General features: G+C 33.7%; 1 protein-coding gene across 3 annotated transcripts in view; it reads left to right on the plus strand.

Annotated features, from left to right (window-relative positions):
• The window catches only part of LOC106110278, a 36,379-nt gene extending 9,526 nt beyond the window's left edge, over positions 1 to 26,853 (plus strand). Inside the window, exons 5-24 of one of the 3 annotated variants that reach the window (XM_013292042.1) lie at positions 9,797 to 9,950; positions 12,479 to 12,576; positions 12,897 to 13,060; positions 13,440 to 13,613; positions 13,764 to 13,884; positions 14,017 to 14,124; positions 14,479 to 14,625; positions 15,035 to 15,123; positions 15,208 to 15,373; positions 15,450 to 15,584; positions 16,210 to 16,333; positions 16,635 to 16,767; positions 16,966 to 17,063; positions 17,196 to 17,653; positions 18,474 to 18,928; positions 19,012 to 19,146; positions 22,987 to 23,113; positions 24,786 to 24,847; positions 26,480 to 26,557; positions 26,769 to 26,853. In XM_013292042.1, coding sequence (XP_013147496.1) covers positions 9,797 to 9,950; positions 12,479 to 12,576; positions 12,897 to 13,060; positions 13,440 to 13,613; positions 13,764 to 13,884; positions 14,017 to 14,124; positions 14,479 to 14,625; positions 15,035 to 15,123; positions 15,208 to 15,373; positions 15,450 to 15,584; positions 16,210 to 16,333; positions 16,635 to 16,767; positions 16,966 to 17,063; positions 17,196 to 17,653; positions 18,474 to 18,928; positions 19,012 to 19,146; positions 22,987 to 23,113; positions 24,786 to 24,847; positions 26,480 to 26,525 — 2,994 coding nt within the window. In that variant the 3' untranslated portion in view covers positions 26,526 to 26,557; positions 26,769 to 26,853. Of the gene's footprint in view, positions 1 to 9,796; positions 9,951 to 12,478; positions 12,577 to 12,896; positions 13,061 to 13,439; positions 13,614 to 13,763; positions 13,885 to 14,016; positions 14,125 to 14,478; positions 14,626 to 15,034; positions 15,124 to 15,207; positions 15,374 to 15,449; positions 15,585 to 16,209; positions 16,334 to 16,634; positions 16,768 to 16,965; positions 17,064 to 17,195; positions 17,654 to 18,473; positions 18,929 to 19,011; positions 19,551 to 22,986; positions 23,114 to 24,785; positions 24,848 to 26,479; positions 26,558 to 26,768 lie in introns of those variants that run through there. The other 2 variants (XM_013292043.1, XR_001226071.1) reach the window with 2 other exon arrangements.
• The last annotated feature ends 355 nt before the right edge of the window (positions 26,854 to 27,208 follow it).

The raw sequence follows: 27,208 nt of genomic DNA on the forward strand, positions 1-27,208 counted from the left end.
AAATTTAATATTTCTAATGTATTAAATTTTATTTATGCTACTTTTAAAACTAATTTTTATCCATAAAAACGTTGATAATCATTTGCCGTCGGACAACGTAATGCCCGTGAAATATTGGATCAACTATAACAATTAACTATAAAAGTTAAAAAGTCCCGCACTAACTTACTTTGCACCTTTGGAATAATATAAAAATAATTTGAAAACGGATTTTAAAGTATTTTCAAAAGTACAAGTTAAGTGAACAAAGCCTTCGGACATACTATCATAATTTAACTTTAGGCAACCGCTATTGTTGCTGGATATAAACAAATAAGTAAACATAAGTCGACAATTAATGTTGTTGGACAAAAAAATTGACATAAGTAGTATTTGCGCTATTGGAATACATGTAATTTGCCGTCGCTCTTCAAAATGTTCTCAAAAATAAAGAGATAAGTAAAATACACAGGCCTATATCTAAAGATACTGGAATATGTACGTTCTATGCAGAAATTAATACATTTTAAGCGACAATGATTGCCGTCGGACATCAAACATCTACATAAATATACGTTAGGCGAAAACTATTAAATAATATAACATCATGGAGATATTTTATGACCTTAACATAAAATCGAACAAATCTTTTAAAATAAGTCAAAATGAAGTTTAACTTTAAAAAATATATTTTTCTTATTACCCAGCATTTTTAGAACAACAACTTGCATAATAAACGAATTTAAATAACACTTTAGAATTTAATAGAAAAAATAATGAAGAAGTAGCTGAGAAATGTAGGTACAGTTCCGACGGCATAAATCGAGGCATTGATTTAAGTTTAAGGGCCTGTCCCACCAAATTGTAAATTGTCTGATAACAATCCAACGTGTAAAATATGTGATGATTATATCGGATTTTGTCATTTTTATGCTCTATCAGCCAGTGGTACAGGCCCTAAGTTTCCTAAGCTGTAACGTGGATTGCGGATGCCAAAACACACAATTTTAAACTGATTATCACCCAATCTTATTCTCAACTGGTCGGTGCCTACACCGAAAGTTCCCACGTAAGTTTAGCCGTTTGAAAAAACTTGTGATAAACATATCCTCTTATGTTTTACATTTATTAAGCTCAAAGAGTCATAAAGATTCAGAGGATTAGATAATCTTGGTACAGCTATTTTGCAGCGTATTTTGCAGCTTTAATATGCTGTCGGTTTTAATTTTCGGCGCTCTTTCTCATTTATAAGTGTACTTTTTAATTCTATAATTATATCACAATATTTATAACTAAGCTTCTTAAGTCTGAAGTACTCGGCTATTCCTAAGCATCATATAACATTAAAGTCTTAAAATTACTAGAGATTATTATGGTAATTAAATAAATGTCTTCAATTATCGTAGGAGGTTTTTCGTACAACAACTTATCGTTATTTTGTTTATATACAGTAATAGTTAAAGATGAATAATATAATTAAATTGTTATAGACTTCTTTATTATTCAAAAGAATCTTAGCGTAACATTAAGCCGCATAGTTAACGTTGTATTTACATTTTATCATGCAGTACCGGCTAGCGGCTGTCCATTTCGATTTTATATAATTTAACTTTATGTGCTAACACACGCGTCAATAAAATATAGGTATATTTTTCAATAATTCTATTAAACTTTGATTTTAAAACTTTATTCATTAGCACGTTAATGTCTACCACGTTCGAAAACTAGTGGTCATAGTTTTGTTAACGCCATGCCTAATTAATGTTTGGGCCGCGCGACTTTAGCTGACCGTAGGTCTTTCGTAGAGCGTCTCTAAGAGGATGACTATGGTTGTGCGATTTGGGCCGCGCGTAGCTTTTTTACCAAAAAGTGACGTGTTGTGCAGCCGTAACGGATATACAAAAAGACAACCGAACATGACCAGTGTCGCTCGGATTGCCGATAATTAGAAATAGACTAGTAGTAATTAAAATAGATAACTATGTTACTGAAAAAAAAAAAAATACTATTCAAGACGCTTATCGTTATATTGCAATATGTTAAAACCATTTTTCTCTTGGAGAATTTTAACAAAAATAATAGATTTTTTTCTAGTCGCAACAATGTAATTCCACCTTATAAAATCAATAGCGTAATAGCGATGACATGGAAGCATACTAATTATCTTACCATCGATTTATTCACTTTCTTTCTCAGAAATCCGCGTCATAAACTAACAGAAGCACTGACGTTGTCAATTCATTTCGAATCGTTTGTGTACATACGAGAGGCCATATGTAGAAGCAACGTATTTTCTCATTTAATTCTAAAAAGAAATGCCTTTTTAAAGTGATTTCATAAATATTTATATTCCCCATGAGGACAAAGACAAATATTTATTTTTCTTGTGTACCTGAACATTCATATTGAAATTTAATTAAATCGAAATATTATAAAAGGCTTTATATTATTTTCGTTGAAATTCACATACGGATGTCCATTGTCTTTATTCCCTTTGTGCTCATTAATTAACCGTTGCAATTTAACCTTTAGACGTCAGTTAATCAATACGGTTGCATTGCATTGCCTTCATTTCTTGCAGATGTCAATAACTGCCATCTGAAATGTCGCACAATTGTTGCCTCATTCCTAATGAGATGCCGTTGCTCTTTGTGTCTCTGTTATCGAAAAGCTTATTATCGGGCTACCGCCGAGGAAACGTTGAAGAAATATATCGTAGCTTTCGCTTTTTCATACTTAATTAGAAAGATGATATTATGTATTTGAACAGTTGTTTTGTATGCGGAAACCTACCAGTGCGATATTGCTAGTTTTAATTAATGAAAAATAATTACGCTAGCCCGTAGCTCAAAGGGACAAACAGAGATAATTTTTGTTACATCACTGGCACACGTTTATCGATTCTTCTTCATTTATGCGTTCGCGCTCGTTGTATAATAGAATAAAGAATTTGTGAAACAAATTTTACAACAAAAAAAAATTGTAATTAAGTTGCATCTTGCCAACTTGCTACTATTCTTACTTATTTGAGTAAGAATAGACAACAGTGGGCACTAGAAATTACTAATACCTATTGCCTTAGTTGTTCGTTGTTTGTTAGTGTAATTTATAAATATTATTATGTAACCTGTGTAAAGGGAAGGGTAGGCAGATAAAGGCTGAAGATAACAATGATGTGTTGATGATGATTGCCTAAGTTATGCAGTTATGGACCGGGATGATGATGATGTTGTTAATTGTGATGATTATTATGACAAAGTAAAATAATTTTATTTTTTAAAAAAACAGAATTTGCCGGTCTACAGTACTTTTTCATGCAATCTGACTTTTTGCTCTCTTAATTTAAAATATACATCACACTTTACATTAATCTGTAACAACTCGATTATTTTTTAATTTCTCTCTTAGGTAAATTTGTCGGTGTAGTCGCGCTTTGCAAAGAATATATTTTAACATTTTGATAATCTTAATCTAGGCCTGTTTTATTACTTTTTAAACAAAAGAATGGAGCAACTTAAAGTAATGAGTACTTGATGTTAACTACAATTGTAGTTGACTGTCTCGATAATTCTTGAGGTAAATTCAGTAGCTTATGGTTGCATTTTGAACAATTTTATCTTTAATGTTCAATGGTGTTGTTTATTTTTTCGAAAAATTCCGAGGAACTTTTTCCATTACGTTGCAAATTGTCACCGCTGCAACCTAGTTGCGACAGATAAATTGTTATCAACCTCTATTGCGAGACAGAATTTCATGTTTTAAATATAGTTACGGAAATTAGCTATACCTGGGCATCGGGCGGCATTTTATATAAAAAAATATATATTGTTATAGAGAAACAAGGAACGGAATAAACAGTTACGAGTCTTTTGTTACTACCCACACATCTGATTATTGTTGTCTTTGTTTTATAAATATAATGCGAAAGAAGATAATAAATTTCCTTTAGATATTTCAGCCGTGATAAACGCCTAAAATATCACAAAAGTATTGAACTTAAAATTAGAAACAGATTATTTAAATGTTAACATAAACGCATATAGTTCTATCAAACTATCGGATAATGGAAGGTCGCAAATTTAACTTGTATTTTCCATTTGGATAACACATTACCAAAGCTAAATTCTTAGTGTGCGGCTTTCGGATTTTAAGTTAATGTTAACAGCAGTAAATGGAGGATTAGCACGCAATTCAGTCCGAGCATATTCAAAATTGCATCTATGCTCACATTATTCGTAGCAAAATAGTTACAAGGAAATGTTTTCATATTCTCTCACAAGCTTATTTCTTCTTTCTTTTTTTAGTGTTGATTATTAAAAACTTAATTTTTAATAAATGAATAAGCTATACAGATACAAATACGATTAATTAAGTATTAGATAGGCACGGATTGCAGTAATTTAATACGATCACCTGCTATTTTTACATTCATAGATTAACTCTTCGAATCCACTTCTCTTATTACAGAACCATTCTATCAGAACAGCTTTATTTTAGCCTGTTTTCTCGCAAAACTTTTAGCTTCTGCGGCGACTGATTTACGCTTTTGGAAACAGCATAAAGTCGTAGGTCACTTTTTTTATTTGTTGTTGCTTCTATTTGTCTCAATATTATTTGTACAAATTCTAGTACACATTTAAATGTAATGTATTTCATTCTTCCATAACTAGTGCCGCGTTCTGCAGTTCAATATCCAATACTTAAAGTCATTGCCATCCCAGGGGTTTTAAATTCTTGTACCGATGCCGACTCTTTGATTAATAATTGAAAATTTGTTAGAGTTTTAAATGGAAAATACCCCTCGAGGGCCTCCAGTCAATGGAACCAAGTTCTTTAATAGGTGCTTAGAAAAAATACAATAATAAGAACATGTAGTAACGGCCTCCATTATAACAAGCGCTTTTATAACGCGCGTTAAAAAAGCGTTTAAATAGAACAAATGCACTTCTATGTAACTGTCAAATGTGAAACTGTAACTGTGGCTGTGATTTTAAAACACGACGCTTTTTTATCGCACAGTGATGCATTTTGAGTGCCGGGGAACAAGATTCATTTTAAAGGGTTTGTATTAAAGCGACTTTGAAAATGCAATCGTTTTTTTTTTTCATACAGTAAGGTGGCAAACGAGCAAGCGGCCACCTAAATCCGCCAAAATGGCGAAGCGACCGCTGCCTATAAATATCCGCAATTGCAGATTCGTTGTCTACCCTAAACCGACGGAGAAGAAGACGCACATAAAGAGAATATTTCCCTTTCCTATTCGTCTCTTCCACCGTCAAATGGGACTAAAATTGGGCCTCTAGCTCCACACTCATCAGACGAAACGTGGAATTGCTTCCGCTTCACGCCTATGTTCTGTGTGGTCGTGGTATTTATTACACCGGGCGAGCCGATCCATTCGAGCGAAAATATTAAGGCTCTACCAATGTCAAAATGTACTGTCATGCGAATGTACTCTTAACAGCGGTTATCGACCACACCTAGTTACTTGGTTTCTATATTCTAAAATGTATACATTTTGGAACTGAACATATTAATAGGCCAACAATTGAGTGTAAAGAATAATATTTGTATATGTGCGACACCTCATCGCTATATCACATGACCGGCGAAGGTCGAGCGCATAATTAACTTATTAATAACTATCAAATGATGCTTATTCAATACTTTGTTTCGTTCAACAAACTTAAATCCAAAAGTATTCCTAAACTATAACAAAACTTCGACATTGTACGAAAAACTTATTTTTATACAAAACATCTTTTAAAAGAGTTGTTTACAATATTTAAAAGATTTTAAAACATCTTTAAAAATCGTGACGTTTTATCTTTTTTAGAACAGTTTTTAAACATCCCAAGCGCGAATCTTGCTTTAAGTTTTCACACATCTTGAACAAGGCAAGACATGCTTTAGTTTTTTTGTCAAACCTTGCACAGATTAAAGAAGTTTACGTGAGTATAATTGAAATGTATGCTTTAGGTTTCTTCCACATTAATGCTGATAAACTCTTTGCAAGTCAGAATCGATTAGCACGAGTAATCCTAACGAACGAATACAGAATAGAATTATACAGTAATTTATTTGCCTTAAAAAGTGTCCATATCCCTCTAGACATATTCAGTTTTAGCTTTACTTTTATTGCGTTACATCTTATTTTACGAATTGAGTTTTGATAATTTGTATTTTTCTATTGTATGTATTAAAAACCAATTGTTTAGGCTTCCAATGTTGGTAGTTTTTACTCTTATTAAGTCCTTGCACTTACATACAGAAACTTAATTATTAGTATTAAATAATAATTAAACAATCGCAAGTGTTATCACACTTTGATTTAGTTAAGTTTTATTATCGATTGGAGTAAATCAATAATATCTATGCACTTTTACAGTGAAGTACTTACTGTGACGAAGTTTTAAAATAAAAGGTTTATATAATCGACTAACATAGGGTCTCATAGGAACATACTCAAGCTACCCGGCATTCTATCGCCGGCGTATAGCAGCCGCGCAGTATCTGTGAGCGATTGCTTGCTTTAATTTAACAGGTAGATAGAAATCGTTGTAATTAGACCTCGTCATTTTTTATGATTTTGCTAATTTGTACCATCATTGATATTCTGTAATGCAAATAATACGCCAAAGTATCAAGTCCACTACGTAAATTCAGTTTTAACTTAACTGTTGGATTGAACAGTTAAAACTTACGGGTGTATGCATAACTGTGAACTGTACAGTTTCACTACACATTTATGTTTTAGTGCAATTTTCACAATGTCCAAGTAGATCCTGGATGCCGTTTCACTAGCTTGAAAAATGCTGTGAAACGGCTATTTGAAGTTTTATGTGGTTATTTATTTGTTTGTTACTTATCCATTACTTGGACATTGTGAAACTATTAAGTTAACGATTTAACTGTCGGATAAAACTGAAAGTATGGATCCGGCTTTACTCCGCCAAAGCTTTTTCGGTAATTTGGAGCAAAAAAGCCGCACGACAACTCTAGTTTTTCGTAATCAGTACAGAATTTTCGTAAAAGGCCTTTGTACCTTTAGTGCTTTAGCAAAAAATTGACATGCTTAGTTAGTTAGTATGACTTGTATTTCAGCATGCTGGCCTGCTCTACAACATTGTGTGACCGGCGAGGTTTGGCTTACTGCCATCTTGTTTGTAATCAACTCTTTTTCGTATTGCTTATAGTATTTAGTGTCTCTAATACGACAAAAAGACAGAAGAAGACGAAAAAAGAAACAACAGTAAAAATAAGAATGTTTAGAAAAGATATATTAAGTTTTTTTTTTGTGAATTATTAATTATTCAGTCAGCCATCTCCAGGCACCGGTATAGTATTTATAGTTAATAGCATTTACGGCACGCTCGAGCTCTATGCGGTTGCTAATAGCAGTTGATGTAAATTATTTAATATTTAAGTGTAAACGTTTATTTTGGTAACAACACACACTTCGAACTTAAGTTATATACAAACACTGGCCCGAAACTTACCATTTGTTGATCCAATTATTTTAACAATTAATATTAACATTAGCTTAGTTACGTAATAGACTACTTAAATTCATTAACAAAACTTAAGACAACTTAGTTATTAAAACACTATATTAGAAATTTCAGTATGCTGATATTCGGCGCAGGAAGACATTATTTTATGATTAAACAGCGTCAATCTATACGCATGTAATTAATTTTGGTAATACAAAATACTATAAACTCTCCCTTAATAACTTGTCAACGGTTCATAGATTTGAAATTATGTTAACACGCTTAGTACGTATATTAACGCGATGTTACATTAAAATATATATACATAAAAATTAAACCGAGTGTAATGTCTGAGGGAAAAACGATAGTAAACAAGCGTAAAGGAAAATTAAAAAGGCACAGTCATGGACAGGGGACATCGACAAAATTTCAACGATGCTTAAAAGAATAGGTTGAAATATGAAGCGGCTATAAATAGCCGTCTGGTCATATAATAATGAAGTATGTTACGAGTACATACTTTAACATTTATCAGATAGGACAGACTTTTTCACAGACGTTAGATTTTGAACGAAGGAGACAGATATTGGGACTAAACAAATTACCTTTGATAGTTTTAAATCTATGCCTGCATATATCTCGTAAATGATTATCGCCATCGGATCAACGTCATCGAAACAATAATTGCTGGGATAGTTTTAATAATGCTGTTAGTTATTATTTATTAATGTAAATGTGATACTGATACGCGATTAGACTAAAAGCGGTGCATAACCGCCTATTCGATCCACGAGACCTTCCTTACGATACGACAAATGTCAAATGCAAAGGTCACTTCTGTAAGGTCAATATTTGTAAACCGAAACCTAACGTGAACTTGAAAAAGGGGTACATTGTTCGCAAAAACAGCGTTAAATCTTTGAGCTTCATTCTATGATTACTTTCAGAAACTTTATAATTGCCAGTGGATACCGAAATACTCGTAGATCTGAGAATAGAATCACGCAACATTTCCCTTATTTTAAATCATGGTCGCCTCACAGAAACTTAATTATCTACGATGAACAATAATAATTAATAAGTATGACTCATTCCATGATTTTAATACAAAAATATAAATCGAGAACCGAGAACTTAGTTGACGTAAAACTGCTTTGTAAAATTCTTGTAGTTGTAAGTCGTAATGGCGTTCCACACAGAGGTATAGCCCGCTTTAACATCTTAGGCCGGAATAGGCCGGCTTGCCCCGTGAAATGCCACGACCACAAAAAATATAGACGTGAAGTGGAAGCAATTCCGCGTTTCGCCTGATGAGTGTGGTGCCGGAGGCCTAATTTTAGGCCCTTTAAAGTGGATTTGACGGTGGAGGAGACGCATAGGCCTCTTCCTTCCTTGTCCTCTTTATGTGCGTCTCCTCCTCCGTCAATTAAGGGTAGGCAACGCATCTGCAATTGCGGATGTTTATGGGTAGCGGTCGCTTTCCATTTCGGTGGATTTAGGTGGCAGCTTGCCCGTTTGCCACTTTATATTAAAAAAAAACCATCGTCTCGTCGTCGTATCTCAATGGTGTTAGACCCTCAGTTCTTATTTGCCTACACGAAAACTGGAGGTTTATATGGGACTCATTGTACAAATTATACGACTCGCATCGTTTCCATACATCTTGTCTGCATGAATTTAATACCCACTGATTACTTAAACCAACTAAATGTTTACTTATGGTATTTAGTAACACAGACAACACCACATAAAAGTTGGCTAGTGATAAACGGTTAATTTCTTTTTATTACCATCCCATCCTTTGCATAAGGGTTATAACGGAACTCCGCTTTCGCATCCGCAAGTGCGGAACTTCCGTAAGTAATATTAACTCCGCATCCACTTCCGCTTTCGTTATTTCTTATGCGGAGTTATAATGGAGGTTAATTTACGTCTTTAACGCGAATGAGGCGATTACATATTGTTTACGCGGCGCGCGCGGGCGTGCTAGGTCAGCTAACTATAATATTAACCTCCGCTTCCGCTTCCGTTAACCTCTACTTCTGCAGAGGTGAAGCTCTTCTCCTCCGCATCCGCATCCGCTTCCGTTAAAATGGCTTCCGTTACAACCCTAGTTTGCACCACTCACTGCTGTATAATTAGTGTTAGTTTCGTTGCAATGAACAAGGCAATATTTCCTGAAGCGGTACATCGCGGATTTCCGCGACTGTACTTATCATGTATTTAGTAAATGAGGACTATTATATTCCTACTTAGTTTGTTTATCGACTATGTTTATAATACTATACACAAAATATTTGTTTATCTTTGTTGCATTATTTTAGCCAAACACCGAGATGGAGGCCAAGCTCGACGAATTCTCAATATACGGGGTGCCCCAACTCCATGGCTTCGTAGCTATCACCATCCCGCAGCACGCTATGGAATACCTGCGCTGGGCCGAACAGCCTGATGAAATACAGCTGTATTACGAGAGATGTAAGTAGCATTGATTTATTACATTTTTTATCTTTCACAGGGTGACCTAAAATTATGTATATATAATGTAAAAGGATATGAAAGAAATAAAACTTGACGAACAAGCTTTTAAGATTCGTGCTGTCTGGTGACTTAGGACAAGGAAGACCAATCCCAAATAACTGGGAAAAGGCCAAGATAGAAGAAGATAATGTGAAAGATAACGTAATTAATGAGTGCTTTCTAAAATGACAAATAATAGAAAGCCGTATAAATAGTCATTGTTAAATTTTAAAGACTTTTAGATCTTGTGTTCAGTCCATATTACACCGGTGTCCGCGACAGACCTACAGTTTTAACTGTAACGTTCGACTGGTCAGTTGAAACTGAAAATGATTATTGGCCTTTTGATATGACTAATATATAAATATATTTCTCCTTTAGAATGCATGTAACATTAGTAGGTACTCAGTCCTTTGAGATGCTATTTCGTAATTTTAGGACAGTTTTCAAGAGTTTCAACTTGAAAGCTTTACATACAAAATTAATTAAATACAAATACCATCAAGAGGATACAGATTTAAAAGTGTTTGTTTAACTAAGTGTATACGTCAGTGAATATAAAAATCAAACATGTTTTTGACTTTAAAGTTTTTTGAATACGAATTTGTATTTCGGTTTACGTGACGTCTATAAAACTTTACAAACTCACACAACAAATAGTACGTGTCGGTTATTTACAGGCGGGTGTACGAGCAATCAGTGAACTTTTTGACTTCAATACGAAGTGTATCCGTGCGTATGTTGTTATTAGGCTGTTCCGTCGAATATCTCATCAAATTGTAACGCTCATAGAGTTAAATTCCAATACTAGTTAAGATCGAATATTGCACAGCAAATTGTAAAGACGGGAGCTTTTTCGCAGTAAAATGCAGCTGTAACAAGTTTTCGACGTATTGGTATCGTAAGCGTTAAATAACATTTTACTGGATTTATTGAAGAAAACAAAGCTTCTAGACAAAACATTTATATGTTATCTTTCATAATATGTACTATCGGGTAATGTGGTGGTGTTCCATCATAAACGTTACAGACGTTTAAACATTTTGTATGACGCAGTTTTAAAATATAAAAAAAGACAATTTATTCTGAAAGTCGAACACCGCGAAAGTCGCTGATTGACTGCAGATTTTTTTTCTCCATAAGTAATTATCACCTGAGTATAATAATTCATACGTGAAAATTAGTAAAATTCATAATATTTCTGAGTAGTTACTTAATAATAAATGTGACTAGCAATAGCTACAATAAGCAGAGACCTAGGCTGGCCATGTCACGTAGTGGCTATACTAAGCCCCCCGCGTCATTATAAATACGCTATCATTTAAAATGAAATATCTCCTGCACTTTGAGTTATTAATTTGATGGAATTCCACAATTTGGGACTTAAGTGCCTTTTCTTTGTGTATGCTCTTTTGTGGGTCAAATTTCTTATTCAAATTTTAAGACGATTAATAAAATTAAGTTGATTTATTACAAGTTGTAAGATTTGATATAGCCTTCGTTTTACTAAATAAAGTCTTTACAAAATGTTATTCTAGTATTCAATTAATTTTAAATAAAAAAACATTTAATGGTACTTACCTCCCCTCTCAGAACCTAAACTCAACCAGCAGAGCGGCGCCTATGGTACAATATCATATTATTTTGTGATCGTTGACATTCAATTTAATTTCACATCGATCAAATGGAGACATAGACTTGTTTGTATACTTAATATCTTCCACGACGATATTCGCAGGTTTAGATATAATGCACAGGAAGTGCTTGTATAAAAATAGGGTATTTCGGTCATTATGGTGGTATATAAAACTTCCATTTGTCTTCATAACCAAAGTGCTATTTAGAAATAATTTGATTAAAACTATTTAATTTACATAAGAGAAGGCGATAGCTGATTTTTAAAACTTGTTCTAGCATTTACCCTATGTTTTTCACTGAATGCTTTATTATAGAATACTTGAAAACTTGTCATTAACATTATCCAATATAATGTAGAGAATAACTACTCTTGGTCGTAAAAGGACGCAAACAGTAAAAGTACCTGTGCAAATGCTGCCCAAGCCGAAAGCTCCCTTAAAAATAATCCATCTTCCGCCTACAACGACTTGCTCCTTATCATTCTTTATTATTCGCCTATCCACACATATAAGGAATGCTATTAAAAATCTTTCTTCTACATTTACGTATAACTTTTTAAATGCACATATGTATGTACTATATAAATTACGTATTACTATTTTTTTAATCTAAACTGTCATATTTCTGAGTCCGTAAAATAATCCATTTAAAATTTTAACGCTATCGACCGAAAACTGAAACGAATTTAGAAATTTAACGTGGCCTTATCGTTTATAATCTGTTTACATATTTAAATGTCGTTTCATTATACAGTTGGAAATCTTGTAGTTGGTACAAATAGAGTTACAATTTTAATAAATTCTAAGTTTAACTATTGTAATTATTTATGATATTTTTTACCATTACAGGCAATATTCCGCCGACGGATGAGACGCGGCAGGCTGTCCTTCGCGAGCTGATCACCACTGAGGCTGATCATATTAGACACCTCAAATCTCTTGTCGAGGTAAACTCCACTGTTATTATCATATCATTCTATTTACATTGAAACAAGAAAACATCACTCTTTCTAACCCACTAATTGCCACACTAGATTCCTTTGATAAAACACGCCCGTAGATATCTTACACTAAAACTTTGGGTACCATTGCGATAGTTAAACTGTAGTGGACCAATTATAACAATAAGTCTATAAAATACATGCAAAAGAGTAAGTGAAATGGATAAGCTTAAGAATTAACATAATAGACGTTGTGTAAAATAATTTTGATATCATTTCTGATACAAATTTTAAAAGAATATAGTCGTATATGTGCTATTTTGCAGGTATTCATGGCAGCAGCGCACGCTCTTCAAGAGTATCAATTTATGCTGGAAGTGGATACACAACAACTCTTTTCTAACATACCGGACTTATATAATGCCAGTCTTGTTTTCTGGAACGTCACTTTCTACCCCATGATTGTGGAGAGCGTGGAAACTGGCCTACCGTAAGTATCGCCATCATCACGTGAATCGAAAATCTCGTTCTTATTTTTGAGAAAAATGCGGGAAAGATGAAGATGTTTTTAATTAATTTGAAAACAAAATGAATATAAATTACAAGGATTTTTTAAATTCATTCCCCTACGTCATTTGTAAATGTAGTAGTAGTTAAATATAATTTTGTAAGCATTTTAAATTACCAAAAAATGTAGAATTGAATTTGAACTAAGCTAAAATTACTTCTATCTTTTTGGTCACAATGCTATGTTTTGAATTAAAGACAGAAGATAAAAAGATAATAAGTACTGATAAGAACCAATGTTTCTATAACATTTTATAACTAGAATCAGGCAGTTTGCTAATCACGTACCAATGTTATTCCAGAATGAAACCAGAACTGATGTACGAAGGTTTCCATAACATCGAGGAATACTTAAAATCATACGAAACGTATCTATTGGACAACACAAGAGCTGTTGAATATCTTCGGTCTCTAAGTAATCATTCAGAATTCATGACGTTCCAATCATGGTGTAATAAACAGAAGGAGATGAACAGGTATGAAAATTTTGTCCGATGAATAAAAAAAATAAGGCTCCTTGATATTTGAATGTAGTCGCAATACTATTTGTCCATTGTTCATTTGTTTTACCAAAAATCTCTTTTTTAAGACGCTCATTGTTTGTTAATTATTGTTGATTATTATAGACTTCAGCTGGCAGACATGCTTGCAAAACCTATGCAACGTATTACGAAATATGCCTTAATGATGAACAGAATTTTCGACACTACAGAAAAGGGCGCAGTGCGTGATCTTGTGTTTTCTATGGTAAGATTTCGTTATACAAATTGATAATTAAAAGAGTAAAGACACTTTTAAATGATAGAAAAGTAGTCTGCAATAACCTGCTAAGTTTGTATTGAGGGATTAATTGTACGTTTTAACTTTTTTATCGTACAGGAAACAGCAATCAAAAACTTCTTGCAGCATATCAACCGCCGCATACGTCAACGCGAAGAAAAAGACAAGTTATATAAGATAACTAATACAATAGAGCCATTTGAGTTGGTAAGAACATTTGTTTCATCTATACTAATCCTTCATCTATATCAAAAGCAGAACGAGCATAATAATTTCGTTCTATTAAGTATTCACAGGCTTACACCAAAAAGTTTTTGTCCATTGACAAATAGCCAGAGCAAGATAAACTAAAAATTGGTAAGAATGTTCGGAACGGACTTTTTAAGGTCAATAAAAAATAATGATCGGAATATTCATATTGTCACCACAACGCGATTTATTACTTCAATATTTATTGCTTCAATATTTATTATGACTCCCTAAAACTTACAAATTGATATAAATTAGTTATTAATTAAAGTACATTCAATTTCATTTTTTAATCTAATGTTTCTCTTATAGGAATTCAAAGACGAAGAAATGGAAAGGTGTTTCAAAATGTATTCACAATTAGATTTGCATGCTCCCATGATTTACGTGGCACGGTCTGTTAAACGATGTGTCGTGTACAGCGGGGACCTTCGTTTTAAAGATAACAACAACAAAGAGGCAAGAAAAAATAGAATGGCTGCAGCTGCTTGCGATTAACGATCATCATCATCTACCTGCCCTTAAATAACTGAGATGGCGTCGCATTACGAGCGCTCGTCCTCCAGATCTATTATTTGACATTTTAATCTTCACTCTCTTCATAATCACGTCACCTTCCACATATTACATCCTTATCTTTCTACTTACCTGCTTATGCATTATTAATTGCTTGCGATAATTAACTATTGGAACTTGTGCCTTATTTAACTTAATACTTTTCTTGCAAAGTATGTGTAATTTATTGTGTATTTCGCATTCCAATTTGAATTGTACTTGCGAATTTTCTGCTATTTTAGCGAATGTAATATTTGTCATTAAATTGTAATTTAAAATCCATTAAGTGTAAATTAGATAACGGTTTTTACAGATCGATGTTCGCGTCTTTTTATTTACGGACATGTTATTAATTTGTAAAAAGTTGCCAAAAGGCAGTTTTTATTTGTATAAAATGATAAGGTAAAGTTTAGCGAATACATTATCAATTTGATATTATTTCTTGAAAATGATTTTTGAAGTAAAAATTAACTTGTATTGTTTTAGACCAAAATACATGGTTGATAGGCTCCACTTCTACCCGAAGTACAGCCGAACCACTAAGGAAGTGGTAGCTTTAGTATTTGTTGCTGTAGACGATTTTCATTCAGCATATCATAGTTTTACACTGTCAGAACCCTCGAAAGAGGAAAAAACGCAAACCCCTCTTAAAGTAAGTGATAAACTAATAGAAATAAAAAAATGCTATCTCAGAGTGTGTAATTTCTTTCCATCTTTAATGATTGCAGACAAGTTTGCTTCTAACTTGGGATCAAAAAATTAAGGAAGCCAAAATAAGTTATGAACTTGTCATTATATTCGGACAACGAAGAGAAGGCATGACTGAAAAAGAACTAGAGTCCGCCGAAACCTCCTTAAAATTGGTATAAAGAACATTTTTCTACTAAAGATTTCTGACATCAAGGCATTGTAATTATTCAAAGTTAAAACTAATTTCACAATTCCGTATAAAGATGTAGTTTCGTATAGTAGATGTGCACTTTAAATGAATAGTCGTTATTAAAAATTTAAACGAGTATCACGTCCTACATTAAGCAATTCAGAATAATTTTTTATCTGATAAATGTTTAAAAATTGTGATTCAAATGCCAACTACGGCATTCTCTACCCATGTTGACATCTATCGACATTAGCTAGAAACTCAGGCTCGGCACAGTTTATGCTGAAAACCCTCGTTTTAGTATGTTTGCCGAACGAAGACTTTTCATGAGTTACACGCACAGAGGGCGCAGTATTGAAATTAAAAAAATGCTATCCTCTGTACGATTGTGTCTTCTAAAATCCTTGGTAATTAATTTATCAAGATTTATTTTATACAGATTTAGTTCATACGGTTTAAGTTAAAACTATTCATGCAAATATATGCAAATTGTCACACACGTCTCGATAAATTACTTCAAATAAACTCTACATAACTAAAATCGTTAATTAAATTATGAGGTTTCTTAGTAAAATACAGGAAAAAGTATTTAAATTGTTATTTTGAAGATGTCTCCAGAAGAAATAGCCATCGAGAAGGAGGGTCGAGAGTGGGCAGCCGTGATGCTGCATGGCAAATTGAGCAGGCAACAGGACTACACAATGACGAACATTCCCGAGGACACATACCAAAGTACTTTATCAAATTCTTAGCAATATTAAAATATTACTTTAGTCTCACATAAAAAAACATACACTCTGCTATCACAAGATGGCACTGTTCTTAGAAACACTGGTTTAATTTTATTTTATTGTGTCATTTATATATTCAAGGTTACCAAATTTAAATGTTCGTTTGTTTAATATAAAACTAAGAAAAAAATAAAAACGCGCATAAAAGTTGAACCATCAAAGTAACCAATACCGTGTAATGTACATCCGCAGGAGATTAAAATCATAAACAAAACTATGTCAACAGTGGTTTTGTTTTCTAGTAACTGAAGCAATCCTCGTTGGCAACTTAGAAGCAGCGCGTCGCTGGAGGAATCCTGTGCTTCGTAGATACTCCTCCACCACCGCGGGCAGCTCTCGTGGATCCCGCTTGTCCAGCTTGCAAAAGTCTACCAGGTAAATCCTACTTATGTACTCACTGGCAAGCTGCCATATCATAAACTTTGCCATCCCATGTACCATCTTTACCAAAGGTTAAGGAAATACCAGTCAATCATTGACTACTTTTTTTAACCAAAGTATTTTAAAAGTGGTTGTAATAAAAAATTATTGATGCTTCAAACATATTGTTGACACTTGGATTTATCTTTACAGTGCGACATCGCGCGACGAACCGCAGCCAAGCACAAGCAGGGGACCATATTACCAGAGCGACTCCATTGATGCTCCATTTGGAAAAATGGAATCGGAAGGTATTTAAGACAATAATTACCATTAAATAATTATAACATTATCATCCTAGTTTTAATTAAATGCTAGTAATAAATGAATGAGAATAATGGAGTGTTTTATTTTATCATTTTATGTAATAAACTCACTTTCAGATACATTTAATGACGACATATCGGAAGATGAATATGCCGACTCTCCACTACCATCATCGCTGTTGACGCCATTGTTATCACCTCAGTTAAGCTCTCCCGCGCTTCAGCCTCCGGCTCTACACCAATCGGTAATAAGGCCAGAGGTTATTCACGAATTAGCACTACATCCACCGATGATACATGAAGCGATAACCCATGGGCCAAACATCCAAGAACCGTCACAGGCAATGATGTTTGAACAAATTCCTTCAATGGTCGTGCAGCCTTTGAACCAGCCACCAGCTATAGTAGAGCCAGTCACGGTATCTATAGTTGAGAACCCACCATTGCAACGTGCTGTTATTTCGAACCCATTAGTACAATTCAGGGCTAATCAGGTGCACTGTAATCCAAAACCATTGTCGGAACTGCACGTAGCTCAGGAACCGAAAAGGCAGCAGTCAAATGCCCAGCTATCGGTAACTATAAAACATACATGTACCAACATGCGTGGCGTATCATACATTGATTCATTAATCATGTATTATATTATTATATGTACTATTTTATATTATTAATTCATTCATTGCTTTTTGTTTATTACTTTAGATATAAGTAATTTATTTCAGAGGAACCTAATAAATGTAAAGCCATACGCAGTGCCTTAAACGTTCACAGTACTGACAGAATACTTGGTATTGCCAGTGTGGCGTTTGTGGTAGTCGCGTGTATCACCGGTGAGCTGGTGAGGGTGTGATGACGATGCTTCTTGAGTGCGGTGGCAGGATTCAAATAATGCGATCGTTACTTGCACAACACAATTTATTCTACACAAACACAAAAGTCTACAACACAATAAAAAGAAAAAGGATAGTACAACACAAACAAGTAGGAGGAAGAGTCAGAAATATAATACAATAATAACAAACTTGCGAAAACGAGGGCAAAACTATTGGTGGACAGCGCGTGCACAGTATGAACTCAACTAGTCATTAAGTGCGCGCCGCTCGGTCAATGACCCCGATCAGCTGTGCAGTTGCGAATTTGAATGTGCCAATCAGAGCTCATAAATTCAGACGACGCACTTACACTTCGACCACTTGTCGTGCACCTGTTTATATGATATATGTGTGTTTTATTTACGTGTGTTATATAAGTGTGTATGTGTGTTGTATATGAATGTTTTTTGTAACTGTGGTTTGTTCTAGTTATATGTATGTAGATGGTTCCCTACACCATAACAATTTAATTCTTGCAATATTCCCTAAGAGCTTGTTTTAATTATTTTTTGTTGGGCAGATGGCTGTTGGTATTCCGATACCGATTCCAATACCATTCCCGCTACTGCCAAATTTACGCGGTGACATCGCAGCTAAAAGTGGCCATGGTGAGGAGGATAGGGGAAGGAGGAAGAAAGGTCGTGCAATTCATGTTCCACGTGCCAAGAGCGTCCAAAGTGGTCGTGGCGCTCAAATTCAGCATGTCCAGCGATCTAAGAGCGTGCAGAGCGCTCACGGTTTACAGTTCGTGCAGCAAGCAGACCGGAATCAGAGCGCCATGAGTGACTATAGCGTTAAGAGTACCCAAAGTGAGCACGTGGGACATCGGAAGAATGGCCGCGGACGTCGGGGAAAACGGGCTGCTAGCGCCAGTCCCAGTACACTGCGGGTAATCCCGCCAGACGACTTGACGACATCGATGCACAGCTTGCCTGATTTAACAGTAGAACCTCCTTCTCCACGTCATCCTCCTAGGTACTTATTATAAAATTAACATGGTTAAGTAAATCGTTTATTTTTATATTTTATAGTCTCGTCACTAACAATGTTTGTTACAGTCCGCAATCTGCTTCGGAGCAGATGTATCAATCTCATCAAGAGCAGTTGCAGCGAAACAGGGAGGTAGCGCAGCACCAACAATACTTGAGCCCCGACCACCGCGGCACCAGCTATCCCCCTACCAGTCCCAGCAGGCATGACCATTTCTATTAATTGACTGACGCTAAGTCACGTCGCTACTCAAGACATTAAAGTAACATAAATTTACAGTACCTTAAACTATAACAGTGCTATAGTACGTAGAATGCTTTAAATAGTGAATGTGCAATTTAAAATAGTGTTTCAATATAAAGTCAGTGATCCAGTAGTACATTTATCCAATATCATCATTAAATAACTGAGCAATGTGTTGAACTATGAATAATGCTACGCTCGAAGCTTAAAACGTATTGGCCAGCAATAGCATGCTAAGAATTAGTTAAGTTAACTCTTCCAGTTTACAAAATACGCTAGTAGTACAACTCTTGTAAAAAAACTTAAGACTATCCGGAATTTAAACATTTTGACCGTTGGTACACCTTAGGACAATCTTCTAGTGGTAAGTGAATTGTAAAATATACCTGGTTGAATAAAATTTTGATCATCTTAAGATTCATACATGTTGTATGGAAAACGTATCTTCAAAGATTTTTTGTAATATAGCGAATAGAAGTATACATATTTTGAGAATTAAATTCAGTTCATCTAATCATATCTTATCAGTAAACTGACTGACTGACTGATACATCAACGCACATCCAAGTACTGGGCCTACAGACTTAAACAACACTTATAACGACATTCATCAGTCTAAAGGAGGCTGCAAGTCTGTATAGATATATTCCATCAGCAAAAAGAATTATAAACGGCTTTTAGAATATTTTTTCAACAGTAAAAGTTCAAGTGTAAATTTGTTTTAGGCTTTTCAAACTCCATGCGGCCGAAGTCGCTGACATTAGTCAGTCATCTGACTAATGTCAGCTACTACTGGTAATTTATATCTTTAAATGACCGAAATTTATATACATAATAATTATACTAACATTAATACAAAATATAATGAATTGTTGGTAGTTTTTACAAACTTTATTAGCGCCAACTTAGGCCAATTTCGTCTAACGATGAGTCCCATACTCATACACAACTCTCAAATATTAATGTTAATTCATCGCCCCAGAAACACGAAGTTAAATTTCATTTTCCTTTTATAGCATTATCTCACGAAGCAAGGCGCACTTTTCTTCTAGAATGTGTACATGAAGGTGAGAACTGTCATTGTATAAATCTAAAATGATGGAATATTCTGTTTTAAATTTGGAATTAGGTTTTCTTTATATTTTATCTTTGTGTATAAGATATATCTACTTATTACTCTATTATTCGAGTATCAATTTGGACTTCGCTCGACATAGACTACGTCTCCAGGATGTGAACTCCTATGCTCCCACTCTCATTCACAGCGTTTGTAAATTTGCTTACCATAAAATGCGCATTGTTTCGTCTGATAAAAATACTATATTTTCTAATATCATTAATATGTATATCTCACGGACAAACTTTATTGACATAGACAACTGGAATTTTTTAATTTTGTTTTTTATTTATATCCTTTGATTTTGTTAAGAAATTATAACTTAGACATTCACCATGAACCCACACAAAATGTTTTGTTTTTGTTATTTCCTTTTTCAAATGTATGATACCTGTATATATGTAAATAATAATGTTTTCTTTAATCCAAATATGTATGTACATTTATAACTAAATAAGTATTGTATTGTATATTTTAATAAGTATCTATTTAGTTGATAAAATTAGTATTGATTGCCTTTAAATTATAAATTATATTATAGTTTCATTCCTTAACAAATACGTATCAGAATGTTTGTTTCGTAATGTTTATTTCAAAAGATGTATATATTTTAGTGGTTTTACATCTCTTAGTTATAGTTAGCTGTAAAGAAAAATAGTAAACCAGAAACAGTAGTAATTTAATTGAATAAAATAGTTTAACGAAATAATTAAAATGTAGTTGAATTTTAGTACTTAAATGCAAGTTTGTAATTTAGGTGAAAACATATATAAAATTAGTCATAGTAATTGAACAGAAAAATTAGGTTCAATTAAAATGAGGTGTTGAAGTGAATGTTTTAGTAGGATTAGAAGAAAGATTTAAAAAGTGATGAAATCTTATTAACACGTATATAATTATTTATATTTCATTTATATTATGTAATATACGCATATGTATGTATCTGTTAAATTGTGATTAAAATAAATGCAATTGTAGAATATTATAGGAAAATACTGTATTAGTAAAATGTCTTTAGAACGAGTAAAATGAGGTAATACGAAGTTTTTTAGAATTTCGAAATATGAATGTAAAAATGTATGCTAGAGCGTAAAATTATGAAGTTTGTAAATACATTTCAATTCTTTTACGCCCACAGGATTATATCATCTCAAAAAATGATTCCAAATGTAGGTAAGTCTCGAAATAACTAAACAGCACAAGAAATACAAGACAAATGTCTGTGAAGAAATAAAATCTTTCTGTAGTTACATTTCCTAACAAACCTTATTTCTTTATTATTTCGGCATATCTAACAATATAAATTGATCTCTGTGTCATATAAAAAGCTCTCCTTTTACTTGAGAGGCTTAACTTTTTTTTTTAGTACTAGCGCTTAAACAGTTATTATTGGTTAGGAGTACTTTGAGTTTTGTCTGTAATCTACACATACCTTATTGTCTATTATATCACTCTGCAAGTATACGAACATTCACTTATACCTCGTAGTTTCTTTTTTAATTAAAACAAAAATTAGGCAACCATTCAATGTTATTAAACTATGTAGAACTTATACATTCCTTTCGTATATATTTACTTTATACTTACCTTGTATCGTATTGATTATTATTTAATATAGACTATTATTATACTTTTCGATGTTAGTGTTTTTTTTATTTATTTCTTAAATTGTTTTTTTTTTTCATTTCACTGTTTTTTCATTATTTATTAACATATCACTAAGAAACAAAAAAGTTATTCTCATTTGCATATTATCATTGATTTTTTATCTAAAAAAAACTCTTATTGCAAAACATTTAATCCTTACTTAAATCTGCGCATTTCTATCTCGTCAGAAGGTAAAGATGATTGTTCACAAGCTAAATAAAGGTAGGTGTAAAAATGTGTGAATAAAAGTCACATGCTTTTTCTGGTGTTTAGTTCTCAGTGTTATTCAGTTTTTTTTTTTTATGAGTCACTAGCTCAATCTGGGATATAACAGTCAGAATCAACATTCCCTAAGTCATTTGATCATACAAAAATAAATAAAAAACAAGATTCGATATAAACCACATTGTTGTTACCATGGTAAGTATTAAGATTTTGAGTCAACTACTGAATTGACTTCCTCTAAGAATTTTTACAAAAAAGGTTTGTTTTGTCATAACTTGGACACTATTCGAGAAACATTTGGCCATTTTAACAATAACTTTGACCAGCAATATTTCAAGCTATTATAACATCAATTTACTATTTCTTTAAACAAAGGATAGGTTATCTTGGTTCTTATACAAGCAGGGATAGAGTTGTAATTTAGCAATGCTAGAGTCTACTGGAGTTAAGGATGTATGGCTCAATTTTCTGTTATAGACATGTTTGGGAAATCTCATTTTCCTGTATGTTTTTTTTTCCTTATGTCCACTGAAGGCTACCTATTTGCCACTTATTTACTTCTTCTTGATGGCTACGACCATCAGTAATTCAACGTTATGTGACTTACTTCATCGTTTGCCATCGTATTCCATAAAAAACCAGCAGTTAACTAACAGAGGCCGATGATGTTCATGATACAAGTAGAGTTTTATCATATCAGTCATCATCATCTCCGCGTCCTTATTCCGTTCTATGTAGGGTCAGCACGACAAATTTTGTCCTCCGAATTTATAACATTAGCCTTAAGTATGATATGATTTTAATGTTACAGGTCGAATTTGAGACGCGGGTTTGCCTTCTCCACCAATAAGCATCCACCTCTTACAAAGATGAAAAATGTAACCAGTCAAGCTAATCTCTTAGATATAATTCTACCATCATCTAGCCGCATAAGCAGGGTAAGTAATCTTTCAACTAATATTTGCTTTTCATTAAAATAACTTAAAACATTTTTGTTACATTTGTACAGGTATGAGTATTTATTTTTTGGCGATACGAAAATTAATTATTCAGGGAAATTAATTTTTAAATTAACATTATTTAGTAAACGGTCAACTTCATAAAACATATAAATTATCAGCTTTCTTTTTAAAGAACGATTCCCTGGGGTATAAAATATTATAAGAATTACATTCATCTTGTAATAAAAAAATACATCTAACACACACAAGTCCCTTTGTTCTTTACAAAATTAATTTAATTTAATGTAATTAATACATCAAATCTTAACGATTCAAGTACTATCGAATTTCGCTCAGTGCCTATAGTTTGTCTAAATAACGTTGACTAGTTTGATAAAGGATGCATATGAAGTATCAAATTAAATTTGTATGACGGTAAATACCGTACTTAATGGACGGGTATCGTAGTGACGAAACAAACACGCATAGCCAACAACTATGGACTGATCGATATTCGGTTAAAATAAAATTGATCGATATGAACATAAACAATAATTTACTTATAAACTAACTTAAGGGTCAATTGTACAGTAATGAATATAGTGTAGAGAGTATAGCGTCGACAATAACAATAGCGAAGTCCAAAACGATTATGCGCGACTGTATTATTAATAAATATTCATTTCATTATCAATAAGTCTCATTCTTTGCTTTTGCGCATTGGTTCTGTATGCCATTACTGATTTGAGAAAACAGTGTTTTTTTTATCCATACGTTATAACTATGAATCTATCGATTCCAACTGCTATTAGAGTAAAAACCGAAAATCGAAAAGATTCATACCTGATTTTATACAACCCATCCCTACTAAATTGTCAAACGAATCATCCTTATTTAGACACAAGTCATCAGTGTTGCCATTTGAAAAAAAATCCTTCACGTTTGCTTAATCTTGGAGGTAAATTCAAAAAACACCCATGGTTGGCCCGCGTCCGACATCGGCGCCATTACTTTACTCCATCTTATAATATTTAACCTCACAAAAAATAATGATACCATATTATAAAGATAAGGTACACCCTTGTTGCGCAATAGGTTTCCAATACTTGTGCCCAGTCATACGGACTAAGTAGAAGTATGTATATAGAAGAAAAATTGGGGAATATATTTGTATATGCAATACTCAAAACTTAAATATCTGAGCGTTAGGTTTTTATCTCCAAAAATATTGTAATAGATATTGCCTTTGTTTTTAAGTAAAGCAAATAAGGAGTATTTGTATAAAGACATTTTTATTGTACCGTCAAAAGTCATAGGTCAACATTTGTTCATAAAGTGCGATTGCTTATTCTATACAAGCAAAGTCACGAATACGAGCTAGTCTCGAGTGCCCCATCCTTTGTTCGACAATCATTGATTTTCTATGAGCTGAACTGCGCATGTGCGAATCCGTCCGGGCACCTAGAGCTGAGATCCAATATTCATTTCGACGGTGCGGTTACTACAAAGTGGTCGTGTCTCGAATCGGATTCTCTTAATTAAGAAGGGCGTGCCCTTCCTTATCTTGGAGCTGAAAGGAACCTGCCCTAGGAGCTTCGGCAGAATGAATTTGAAAAAGCTGATTTTGTTGGCGAAACTGCTTAAATATTTGTTATGGCGTCGATCACAGAGCGAGAGCACGAGCCCCGATCCTGAGATGAGTCCAGAGCGGCGGCTGAAGGGTATTGCTGGGTAAGAATTTACTTACACCTATTACTTTAATTCCAGCTGTCCTATTTTCCTACAATTTGCGTATTTTTTTTCGGTATATTCTTCCAATATAGTTACTTCTATTTATTTGTTCCATATATATTAAACTGTTTTCTTATTTTAAGTTACTGTTCTATGGTGTTTTAACTAGTTTACGCGAAATTACGTTAAAATTGCAATCCAAAAATATTTTGATTACGTCACCAATGTTATCGATTTTGCGAGATTCGAGATGAACAAGATGGCCGCCATGTCACCGCACATGCGCATAGCTCTAATGGCAGCCATTTTGGATGCTTACATCCAACATCCTTTCTTTGCCTTAACGCTGGGATGACAAAATATAAAATGATTTAATACAAATATATACGATTGTTCTATGGTCTGCGCTTTAATTTTCAATCAGAAATATTTAAATAACGTCATCAATGTTATCGATTTTGCGAGATTCGAGATGGACAAGATGGCCGCCATGTCACCGCACATGCGCATTCCTCTAATGGCAGCCATTTCGGAGGCTATGTCTAACATCCCTTCTATGCCCTAACGCTAGGACGACAATTAACATGTTTAACGGTTTAATATAAAATTACGATTGTTCTATATGTTATATCTATCACCTAAGCTTTAATTGTCTTTCAATATGAAATATTTATATAACGTCGTCGCTGTTATCGATTATGATAGAACATGAATAAAATGGCGGCCATGACACCGCACATGCGCATCTCTGAAAGGTCAGCCATCTTAGGATGCTGGATCCAACCTCTTTCCAACAATACTATTGCAAAGTCTAAATATAGTGAGAAATATATAATCATTTTATTTCACCTATGGAATAATATCTTTAAATCTGAAATTTGGTTAGCAATGTTGTCCATTTGTGATAATTATTTAGGTTAGACAAGATGGCCGCTTTTTCATTGCACATGCGCAACTCGGTACAGACAGCCATCTTCTTTTGCTTGTCCAATATTCCTTGTTCTTCTTAACGCTAGGATATTATTCACTTGAAATATACGAACAGGATAATAAAATACCTTTTATTCTAACTAACTTTTATTATTTCAATTTAATTCAAAGCTTGGTGACGGAGATATTTTTGGATGGCTTCTGATGTTTTGTGGCTTGCGCAGTTTGCAGCGGCATTGCTAACTGTCATGCGCAGCGAATCAATCAATATTGTTGCTTCGCCATTTTAGATTCGCAGCGATCAATGAAATTAAGAGACGATTTAACATTTATAACAAATACGTTTTGCGTATTAATAACTTAGACTTTTAAGTAGATATTTTCAACTTACATTTCAACGATGTTAATGAAAGCTTACACATACATAAGAAAAGATCTCATGGTTTCGTAATTAAACTTTTTAAAAATACGTCTGAGAATTAAGTATATTTCTTTAAAGGAAATGTTGATTTAGCAGTGACTAACGAAGGAGCTGCAATGTACTTAGCAAGGCGAAACACTTGTGCATTTTTTTTAAATTTAAAACTGAGGGCTATGCGTTAATATTAAAACGTGCTGTTGTTGTTTTTATTATCTTACTTAATACAATGAAATAATGAGTGGATCTCAAAATACTTATGTACTTTTGTGTTTTGTTGCTAGATCCTTATTGGGCAGCGGCACGCGGCAGGGGAAGATTGAGGGATGACAGACAAGGTTCTTGCGGATGCTTTTCCCAAGGCAAGAATTTTTATTTATGATTAATTGTCTTATTAACACAAACTTTACATCATATTTAGCTACAGGACTACCATCATCTTTAACAACTCGTACATAAAATCATCAGTGACTTTCTTTTCTGGAATTAGTAGTAATTCAAAAACTAGGACAACCTACTTTAATGATTATCTTTAATAATAAATTATAACTTGAATATTCGTTTATATTTTAGGAGCAGAAGCAATAGACCAGGCGCGCCAACTGACAAAACAACTACCGAGGCAACAGGCAACAACACTGGCGATGCTACCGGGGATGCCAATCGCGCTAATACTCGCGATAACGCTGGCGACAACACTGGCGATGCCACTAGAGATGCCACTGGCGATAACATTCGTGATAACACTGGAAGCAACACTCGCAATGCCACTGGCGACAACATAGGCAATGCCATTGACGTTACTGAGGGAACTGAAACTACTCAAGAAACTAACACTCCACAGGCCCCCGAAGATCCAATGGAAATTGCTACTTGTGAAAATAGTGCTAATGCACCTAATTTTGACAAGGAAATTCTAAAGATTATTGTCCTATATACCATGCAAGCAAACAACACTGCCGGTGCCGTTGTTGAAACCGTAGAGCATCAACAACCTGAGAATGACGAGGAAT

Source organism: Papilio polytes, unplaced genomic scaffold (genome assembly GCF_000836215.1).
Source record: "Papilio polytes unplaced genomic scaffold, Ppol_1.0 DF820711.1, whole genome shotgun sequence".
Taxonomy (NCBI): domain Eukaryota; kingdom Metazoa; phylum Arthropoda; class Insecta; order Lepidoptera; family Papilionidae; genus Papilio; species Papilio polytes.